The sequence below is a fragment of the Rhinoraja longicauda genome, chromosome 40, assembly GCF_053455715.1.
Source record: "Rhinoraja longicauda isolate Sanriku21f chromosome 40, sRhiLon1.1, whole genome shotgun sequence".
NCBI classification, from domain to species: Eukaryota; Metazoa; Chordata; class Chondrichthyes; order Rajiformes; family Arhynchobatidae; genus Rhinoraja; species Rhinoraja longicauda.
The window spans coordinates 5,328,018-5,338,861 of record NC_135992.1 but is presented as its reverse complement, the minus strand read 5'-3'; the positions used below and the strand labels follow the sequence as shown (position 1 = coordinate 5,338,861).

The following is a 10,844-nucleotide window of genomic DNA, read 5'->3' as shown; positions in this document are numbered from 1 at the left end:
TGGGGACAGCACCCGTGGTCAGAATCAAACCCAGGTCTCTGGTGCTGTAAGGCAGCAGCTCTACCTCTGCACCTCCATTAATCGTTATCAGCGTTGCCTCCTCAAATCCATATCTTCATCATCTTGCTGCCAATTTCAACGCTAACCAAAATTAACACCAGGAACTAAGTTTCACAGTTAAACTTCCCCATATTAGATCAAAATCTGTAATATAGAAATATTGATCCCCCCACGCAAAATAATAAAAACAAGAAGTTCTGTCTTGTTTGTTGAACAAAGGAGAACCGGTCGTCGGGGGACTGCCGTGAGGATGGGTGGTGGGGGTGAACAAAAGGAGGACCAGGAGCGGGATACTTTGTAACGTTGTCGGTTGCCTTTATGCTGCTACCTGAGGGTGTTTCCACTAGTGGGAGAGTCTAGGACCAGAGGGCACGGCCTCAGAATTAAAGGATGTTCCTTTAGGAAGGAGATGAGGAGGAATGTCTTTAGTCAGAGGGTGGTGAATCGGTGGAATTCTTTGCCACAGAAGGGTGTGGCCAAGTCAGTGGATATTTTCTAAGGCATAGATTGATAGATTCTTGATTTGTACGGGTGTCGGAGGTTATGGGGAGAACGCAGGAGAATGGGGTTAGGAGGGAGAGATGGATCAGCCATGATTAAATGGCGGAATTGATTTGATGGGCCAAATGGCCTAATTCTGCTCCTATCACTTATGCTTCTTTGCATACCTTGGGTAAACAAGACAAAGAATTTCACTGTGACTGGTCAAATGTGACAATAATGTGTTCATTTATTCATTCGTTCAAACCAGCCCTCGGTTTAGTTCCCATGATTACATCTCGGGTCTTGTTTGTTTACAGCTCCATAAATACAGTGAGCGGAATGATCCGGAATTCACCAGTGATTCAGTGGTACTTCCTCCAGCGGTCATGCTCTACGGGGAAATAAAACCAACAGGTCAGTCAACAAAATGCTGGCAACACAAAACTGGCAATCTACTTCCATCAGCAAGATCACATTCGATTCCCCTCGACCCCATTGAGGACATTGGACTTTGTTGAAGGAACTGATGCACTACAACGCTGAGAACTACTGTATTTTGTGCACTCTGTATCTGCCCCATTGCTCTACCTGAAGAAGGGTCTTGACCCGAAAAGTCACCCATTCCTTCTCTCCAGAGATGCTGCCTGACCCGCTGAGTTACTCCAGCATTTTGTGTCTATCTTCGATTTAAACCAGCATCTGCGTTCCTTCCTACACACCATTGCTCCACACACTATTGCTCTATCTATTGTACTCTAGTTTGAGCTGGTTGTATGGGAAGGAACTGCAGATGCTGGTTTAAACCGAAGGTAAGACACAAAATGCTGGATGAATTAAGGTCTTAACCGAAAACATCACATATTCTTTCTCTCCAGTTGCTGCCTGTTCCTCCAGCATTTTGTGTCTATCAACTGGTTGTATCTGTATGTCGGTATATTGGAGATAGACACAAAAACCTGGAGTAACTCAGCGAGTCAGACAGCACCTCTCGAGAAAAGGAATGGGTGACATTTCGGGTCAGGACCCTTCTTCAGACCCGAAACATCACTTATTCCTTTTCTCCTAAGTGAGTTACTCCAGCTTTTTGTGTCTATCTTCGCCTTAAATCAGCATCTGCAGCTCCTTCATACACATATGGTGTATTGGATCTGTTTGGTTAGCGTGCAAAGCAAAGCTTTTCACTGTACCTCGGCACATGTGACAATAATAAACTTAAACCTAAACTTTAAAACCGAGAGATGATAGTCAAACCTATTTCAACATGGAGAGGACATCATTCACAATCAGTACCCTGTTCCTGCCTTCTCCCCATACCCCCTGACTCCGCTATCTTTAAGAGCTCTATCTAACTCTCTCTTGAAAGCATCCAGAGAATTGGCCTCCACTGCCTTCTGAGGCAGAGAATTCCACAGATTCACAACTGTCTGGGTGAAAAAGTTTTTCCTCATCTCTGTTCCAATGAAAAAGTTTTTCCTCATCTCCATAGAATATGGAACACAAGGACCATGGAACATAGAACAGTACTGCCCTTCGGCCCACAATGTCTGTTCCCAACATGATGCTGAACCCAATTCTTATCTGCCTACACATAATCCATATCCCTCCATTCCCTGCATACATTTGTGCCTATTCAAAAGTCTCTTAAATGCTATCCCATCTGCCTCACCACCATCTCCAAAATAGGAAAGGTTTGACCCATATGGGCCAAACCGGTTCAGATGGGACTAGCTTGGAAGGGCATTTTGGATGAGTTGGACCAAAGGACATGTTTCCATACCGCGTGACTCTATGACTCCAACTTATCCCAAGCCAAACGAGTTTTATTTTCACTAATTCCTGTCCTTGACCTAACACAGTTAGATAGCCAGAAACCAACTCATTTTCTCGGTTTAGTAAACAGAGCACTCACTACATGGTTTACAAAAGACTTGATGTTTTATTATGCCTTTCATTATCTCTTATCCCAAAAGCGCACGTGTGGCAGGTTGTTTGTTGAACCATGCAGAGCAAGACCCACGACCTCACCGATTCTGAATGACATCAAGTCATTTACAGGTGTGTGACCCCTTTTAGTTTAGAGATACAGAGCGGAAGCGGGCCCTTCGGCCCACTGAGTCCGCGCCGACCAGCGATTCCTACACGCTAGCACTATCTTACACACATTAGGGACAATTTTACTGAAGCCAATGAACCTACAAACCTGCACGTCTTTGGAGTGCGGGAGGAAAGGGAAGATCTCGGAGAAAACCCAAGGGAAGAACGTACAAACTTCGTACAGACAGCGCCAGCGCCCATTGTCAGGATCGAACCTGGGTTTCTGGCGCTGTGAGGCAGCAACTCTACCGCTGTGCCACCATGCCTCTTGATTTCAAACAAGAGCAGAGGAAGGTTCTTCAGTTGAAGGCCTCGTGAAAGATGGTAAGAGTGCTGTCATGGCAAAGGCTCACAACCCAGAGGGAGAAGAAAAGTTTCCTCAGAGTCATACAGTGCAGAAACAGGCCGTACTCGTCCATGCCACCAAGATGTCTGATCTGATCTCGTCCTATATGTCCGCATTTGGCCCATGCCCCTCCAAACATTTCCTATCCAAGTACCTGTCCGAGTGTCTTTTAAACATTGTTATGGTACCTGCCTCAGCTACCTCCTTGATCCATATACCCACCACACTCAAGAGTGAAAAAGTTGCCCCTATGGTTTCTATTAAACCTCCATCTTAACATTAAGCAGCTTATTTTAATCTGACAGCTGAATAGATCCTAGACCATACCCATAGACAATGAACTGTTGACCACATAACAGGCATAGTAGATTTCTGAACCCAATTTATTCAATTCAATTCAATCATTACAAGGTCTTATTTTTAAAATGATAATTTCATGGTCTTCAAATTCAGCTTTGAATTTCAGATTTATTTAATTTTCTGAATTAAAAATTCTCAGCTGTTGTGGCAGGATTGGTGGTATTGTAGAGTGAAGATGGACGTCAAACATTGCAGCAGGATCTTGATCGGTTGGGCAGGTGGGCTGAGGAATGGTTGATGGAATTTAATACAGAGAAATGTATTGCATTTGGGAAGTCCAACCAGGGTAGGACCTACACAGTGAATGGTAGGGCTCTGGGGAGTGTTGTAGAGCAGAGGGATCAAGGAGTGCAGGTGCATAGTTCCTTGAAAGGATTAACACAGGTAGACAGGGTGGTCAAAAAGGCTTTCGGCACATTGACCTTCATCTGTCAGAATATTGAGTATTGAAGTTGGGAGGTCAAGTTATAGTTGTATAGGACATTGGTGAGGTCGCATTTAAAGTATTGCGTTCAGTTTTAATCACTTTACAGGAAAGATGCCAAGCTGGAAAGGGTACAGAGAAGATTTACAAGGGCATTGCCAGGACTCGAGGGTTTGAGCTCTAGGGTGAGGTTGCGCAGGCCAGGATTTTATTCCTTGGAGTGCAGGAAGATGAGGGATGACCTTGTGGAGGTGTACAAAATCATGAGAGAAATAGGTCTGGTAAATGCACAAAATCATTTTGTCCAGAGTAGGGGAATCGAGAACCAGAGGACATAGGTTTAAGGTGATGGGAGAAAAAGTTAATAGGAATGTGAGGGGAAAGGTATTTTTACAGAAAGGGTGGTCAGTGCTTGGAAGCTGCCCGAGGAGGAAGATGAGGCAGATACTGTCACAACATTTAGAGACATTGTGACAGGTACATGGATAGGATAGGTTTGGAGGGATATGGGCAGGTGGGACTAGTGTAGATGGGGCATGTTGGTTGGCGTGGGCAAGTTGGGGTGCTGGGCTTGTTCCCACGCTGTATAACTAGATATATCACCAGATCACAGTTGGACTATCAAGTCAGATAGTGTTCCATCAGACATTGACTTTCACTGCCGGCCTAGTGAAGGATTCCACTTACTCAGGTGGTCGTACTCCCAGACGTAGCTGATGATGACATAACCAGCCAGCACCATGGCAACCCCACCGATGCCACCTCGCTTCACGTTGATGTACTTGTTGCAGTAGCGATCGTGGCCTGGAAAGTGGTGGAGCAAAGAAACGCCACAGACACACGTTAGAAACAGGTCTATGCTGGCAGCTCGTTCACATAACGTCAAACGTCACACTCGAGCAGAGCAGAAACCAAACCTTCCGCTGCACCTCTCCGCCTTCCCTCTTAATGCGCCCACTTAAGTCACATTCAGTAGTTTAGTTTAGAGATACAGTGCGGAAACAGGCCCTTCGGCCCACTGAGTCTGCACCAACCAACGATCCCCGCACACACTAGGGGCCATTTACAGAAGTCAATTTACCTACAAACCCACACGAGTATGGGAGGAAACCGGAGCACCTGGAGAAAACCCATGAGGTCACAGGGAAAACGTGCAAACTCTGTGCAGACAGCACCCTTAGTCAGGATCGAACCCAGGTCTCTGCTGCTGTAAGGCAGTAGCTCTACCACTGCACCACTGTGATGCCCCACTCTGGGCAATAGACTCTGTGCGTCTGCCTGATCTCTTCCTCTCATGATTTCATCTCTATAAGATCACCCCTCATCCTCCCTCCTGCGCTCCAAGGAATAGAGTCCCAGCCTGCTCAACCTCTAGCTCACACCCTCTGGTCCTGGCAACATCCTTGTTGCAGCTTGACAACATTTACCTTCTAGTATGGTGCCCAGAACGGAACGCAATGCTCTAATTGCGGCCTCACCAACGTCCAGGCATGTGAACGAGGTCCAAAAAAAAAAGTGGAAAAAAACCGAGCGCTTGCGCGAGGCGTACAACGGGGATAAAAAAATGGGGGAAATTTTGAAAATTTACACACAAAATTACCAGTTTCAAGCCTCTTTTGGTGCATTTCAAAGTAAAAACAGACATTACAAAATAATGTGAATATGTCACATTATATACCAAAAGTAAATTCGCACATTAATTGATAATCAGCCCAAAAAGGTGATAATTGGCTTTTCTGTTGTGTTTTATATTTTAACCCTGTCTTAATTAATTTAGTTATATAATCTTGCACTTAAATTTAATATTTACTCATTACAGTTCCACCACTGATTTTCTGGCACTCTTGGTTCCAGTGCTTTGCTGGTTTATCCAGCAGGCCAAGGAAGTCGGCGATGGGGGTAGATGTGCCGGCTCCAGCTGGGCTGGAGTTCCAGAGCCCCGGCCGCAGGCTGCAAATTCAACCCACCGATCGGCGGTGGAAGTCCCGATGAGGTCGAGATTGGCTGCCTTGCCCAGCCTAGGTGCCACATTTTCCTGGAGACTTCCAGGGGGCTGGGGATTTCTCGCGGAACCCCTAGCGACCTCTAGCGGAACCTTAGTGTTCATTACAAGTCTAAACATAGTTTTTTCTTATTTTTTTCAATATGATTTCTCCGTTTATTTGGCAAAGTGAAAAACGCGGAAATCATGCAAAAAGCGCGGAAAATTGATTTTTAAAATACGGAAATCCGCGGAAAATTCACATGCCTGAACGTCTTGCACAACTGCAACATGACCTCCCAACTTCTATACTCAATTAAGTTGGACGAGTGTGTAGTTCTATCCTACACATTAGGGACAAATTATGAATGGGGCAGAACCGCAGTGAGAAAAGAATACTCGGTGGCATGCAGCTCCGATCATCTTAGTTTAGGTTAGTTTAAAGATACAGCGTGGAAATAGGCACTTCGGCCCGCCGAGTCTGTGCCGACCAGTGATCCCCGCACACTAACACTATCCTATACACACTAGGGACAATGTTTACATTTTTACCAAGCCAATATACCTACAAACCTGCACGTCTTTGTAGTGTGGGGAGAAACTGAAGATCTTGCAGGTCACAGGGAGAACGTACAAACTCCATATAGACAGCACCCGTAGTCGGGATCGAACCCGGGGCTCCAGCACTGCATTCGCTGTAAGGCAGCAACTCTGCCGCTGCGCCACCGTGCCTCCCCTTAGACATGCAAACCTTTTGTAACATTCCAATTTTGCAAATAAAATTGACTCGTCATTATACATAGAAACTAGGAGCAGGCCATTCAGCCCATCGAGCCAGTACCACCATTCAATATGATCATGGCTGATCATCCAGAATCAGTACCCCATTCCTGTTTTCTCCCCACATCCCTTGATTCCGTTAGCCCGAAGAAAAGAGAAAGAGCCCTCATAGAAAGACTTACCTCGCCGCAGAGCGGCCAGGATGCCGTTGGGCGTGAAGTCCCGAGCAACGACCCAGCGAGAGAGCTCGCCCAGCTTCACATCCATGAGACGCTTCTCAGTGACTGGAACTGCCGGTACAGAAACAAGTGGTCAAACACGTGGCGCAGAGGTAGAGTCGCTGCCTCACAGCGCCGTAGACCCGGGTTCAATCCTGACCACGGATGCTTGCCTGTACGTTCTCCCCGTGACCTGCGTGGGTTTTCTCCGAGATCTTCCGTTTCCTCCCACACCCCAAAGATGTACAGGTTTGTAGGTTAATTGGCTTGGCGTAAATGTAAATTGTCACTAGCGTGTGTAGGATAATGTTAAAGTGCAGGGATCGCTGGTCGGTGCGGACCCTGTGGGCCATAGGGCCTGTTTCCGTGCTGTATCTCTAAACCGCACCAGATGCAGGGGTCGTGAGGCATTAAAAGCGCAAATGCTTCCTGTCTAACAGTTTCCCACTAGCTCGCCATCTCTCATTTATTCACCCAGCACTGGAGTCAACAGAGAGTCAGTCGTCCAGAGAGCACTGCTGAACTATTATCTCCCTCTTTGGGGACCCGTGGACTATCCTTGATCAGACTTTGCTGGCTTAACCTGGCACTAAATGTTATTCCCTTTTCATGTATCTATAACCTTTCTTTCATTTTACGGGGGGGGGGGGGGCATTAGATACCCACTCAGCATTGACCCCTACCCGCCCAGAATTGACCCCTTCCCTGCCTGCCCAGCCAAGCATGCAAGACGGGGTGGTACGATCCTTATTCATTCTCTTTGCCACCCACACAATGCCCGTCCACCTAGATGGGTTAAGATCCCCTTTATTACCTTTCCCGGTGGGGGATTAGATACCAACCATTGACCCCTACCCTCGCTGCCCAGCAATGACCCATGCCCTACCAGTATTGACCTCTACCCCCAACATTAATCCCTATTCTCCCTGCCTGGACACCTCAGTGCAGCCAACCACCCAAACCGGAGGGTGGTAAGATTTCCTTCATTCCTTTTCTCTGGGGGGGCATTAGATACCCACCATTGATCCCTGCCCTCCCACCATTGACCCCTGTCCTCCCACCATTGACCCCTGCCCTCACTGCCCACCATTGACCTCTGCCCACCATTGACCGCTGTCCTCCCACCGATGACCTCTGCCATCCCATTGACTTCTGCACTCACTGCCCACCATTGACCTCTACCCACCATTGACCGCTGTCCTGGCTGCCCATCATTGACCGCTGCCCTGTCCTCCCACCATTGACCGCTGCCCTGTCCTCCCACCATTGACCGCTGCCCTGTCCTCCCACCATTGACCGCTGTCCTGGCTGCCCATCATTGACCGCTGCCCTGTCCTCCCACCATTGACCGCTGCCCTGGCTGCCCAGCCAGCAGGGGAGTGAGGGCTCTCCCAGCCAGGGTGACCTTGGGGCCGATCCTTTCCCCGCGAGTGTCCGGCGGCCGGGCGAGACGCGTTGTACCCGGCGGCCCCCACATTGGACACATTGTATCGGGCGCGGGGCGCTGGGGGAACGCGGCGCCGTCCCCGGGACGGATACATTGTATCCGCGTCACTCACCTGGTCGCTCCGCCATTGTCGCCGACGCCTCGCCCGCCCTGCGCGATGACGACAGCCCGGCCCCTGCGCGATGACGACAGCCCGGCCCCTGCGCAATGACGACAGCCCGGCCCCTGCGCAATGACGACAGCCCGGCCCCTGCGCGATGATGACGATGACGCATCCACTGCCTGCGTGAAGAACGCTGCCCCTGCGCGATGACGTCCCCACCCGCCCACTCATCCAATGAGGATGCAGCGAGGCTGCTGTTGCCAGGCGAACGCGGCCAATCAGCGAGGGAGGCGCCATTTGCTCTGTCCTCTCACCGCGGGACGGCCTTCGCTTTTGTCCAGAGGCGGCTGTGGCCGAATGGGAGAAGGTCAGCCTGCAGCGTGTGTGTAACCTGGGCATAGGGAACTGCAGATGCTGGTTTACAGAAAAAAGACACAAAGTGCTGGAGTAACTCAGTGGGCCAGGCGGCATCTCACAAATGCAGAGTTCACAAGGGATAGGAGAAGAATGAGGCCATTCAGCCCATCAAGGCTACTCCGCCATTGCATCATGGCTGCTCTATCTCTCCCTCTTGCCTCCATCCTCCCGCCTTCTCCCCATAGCCCCTGGCACCCACACTAATCAAGAATCTATCTGTCTATCTCTGCCCTAAATATACTCGCGGCCTTCTGTGGCAAAGAATTCCACAGACCTTGCATCTTCCCTGCTGTTATCAGCCTACCAATGGACCACCACATCACAATCAGAATAACCTTTATTGTCATCCAAAAAAACAAGTCTTTTGGACGAGATTTTGTCACCCACAGTCCAACAATAAGAGCAATAAAAATAAGCAATTACACACACAATCACAAACCAACACAAAACAAAATAAAAAGAGAAACATCCATCATACGCCAAGGATATACTCCCAACCTTCCCATCCACCTCATTGTAGCCGTGGCACACATCTCGTGAGGAGAGGGTAGAACAGATGGGGGGGGGGTGGGAGATTGACGGTCAGTTACCTACAATAGGAGAATTCAGTGTTTATACCGTTGAGTTGGAAGCTACCGATGTGGAATATGAGGTGCTGTTCCTCCAATTTGCACATGGCCGCACCCTAGTAATGGAGGGGAACCAGGGCACAAAGGTCATTACCGGTAGAAAGGAACTGCAGATGTTGGTATTTACCAAATATAGACACAATGTGCCAGAGTGTCAGCGTGTCAGGCAGAGTTACTCAATCTATTCCTCGCGTGATTTTGTACACCTCTATAAGATGTGCTCCAAGGAATCCCAGCCTGATCAACCTCTCCCTATAGCTCAGGCCTTCAAGTCTTGGCAATATCCTTAAATAGATCCATAGAGTGATACAGTGTGGAAACAGGCCCTTTGGCCCAACATGTCCCAGCTACACTAGTCCCACCTGCCCGTGTTTGGTCCAGATCCCTCCAAACCTGTCCTATCCATGTACCTGTCTAACTGTTTCTTAAATGTTGGGATAGTCCCAGCCTCCATTTCCTCCTCTGGCAGCTTGTTCCATACACCCACTACCCTTTGTGTGAAAAAGTTACCCCTCAGATTCCTATTAAATCTTTTCCCCTTTACCTTAAACCTATGTCCTCATGTCCTCGATTCTGGGCAAGAGACTCTGTGCATCTACCCGATCTATTCCTCTAATGACTTTATACACCTCAATAAGATCACCCCTTCATCCTCCTGCGCTCCAAGGAATAGAGTCCCAGCCGACTCAACCTCTCCCTGTAGCTCAGACCCTCTAGCTGGCAACATCCTCGTAAATCTCTGCACCCTTTCCAGCTTGACAATATCTTTCCTGTAACATGCAGCCCGAACTGAACATAATACTCTGAATGCGGCCTCAACATTGTCTTATACAACTACAACATGACCTTCCAACTTCTATACTCATTGTGTAAGAACAAGGGGCCACAGTTTAAGAATAAGGGGTAGGCCATTTAGAACTGAGATGAGGAAAAACTTTTTCAGTCAGAGAGTTGTGAATCTGTGGAATTCTGTGCCTCAGAAGGCAGTGGAGGCCAATTCTCTGAATGCATTCCAGAGAGAGCTCTTAAGGATAGCGGAGTCAGGGGGTATGGGGAGAAGGCAGGAACGAGGTACTGATTGAGAATGATCAGCCATGATCACATTGAATGGCGGTGCTGGCTCGAAGGACCAAATGGCCTCCTCCTGCACCTATTGTCTATTGTGTAGGAAGGAACACAGAAGGTAAACACAAAATGCTGGAGTAACTCAGCGGGACAGGCAGCATCTCTGGAGAAAAGGAATGGGTAACATTTCGGGTTGAGACCCTTCTTCGGACTGCTGAAGAAGGGTCTCAACCCAAAACGTCATCCATTCCTTCTCTCCAGAGATGCTGCCTATCCCGCTGAGTTACTCCAGCTTTTTGTGTCTATCTTCTATACTCAAGTCAAGTTTATTTGTCACATACATATACAAGATGTGCAGTGAAATGAAAGTGGCAACGCCTGCGGATTGTGCTAAACTACAAAACAGAATAGAAAAAAATAAATTTTAACACAAAAAA

At 48.2% G+C, this 10,844-nt stretch overlaps 1 protein-coding gene across 1 annotated transcript; it reads right to left on the bottom strand.

The window, feature by feature from the left end:
• Positions 1 to 772: 772 nt before the first annotated feature.
• On the bottom strand, positions 773 to 8,430 carry LOC144611447 (ATP synthase F(0) complex subunit f, mitochondrial-like). Its single transcript, XM_078430551.1, has 4 exons — positions 8,306 to 8,430; positions 6,711 to 6,818; positions 4,455 to 4,571; positions 773 to 934 (listed from the first exon to the last, which is right to left on the bottom strand). Exons 1-4 carry the CDS (start codon positions 8,319 to 8,321, stop codon positions 906 to 908), a joined length of 270 nt encoding a protein of 89 aa, XP_078286677.1. The 5' UTR covers positions 8,322 to 8,430; the 3' UTR covers positions 773 to 905.
• Between the last annotated feature and the right edge of the window lie 2,414 nt (positions 8,431 to 10,844).

Coding starts and splice junctions, on each gene's coding strand:
- LOC144611447 (XM_078430551.1), bottom strand. Junction 4,572..6,710: donor CCTGGCCGCTCTGCGGCGAG/GTAAGTCTTTCT, acceptor ACCACTTTCCAG/GCCACGATCGCTACTGCAAC. Junction 935..4,454: donor CTGGGAGTACGACCACCTGA/GTAAGTGGAATC, acceptor ATTTCCCCGTAG/AGCATGACCGCTGGAGGAAG.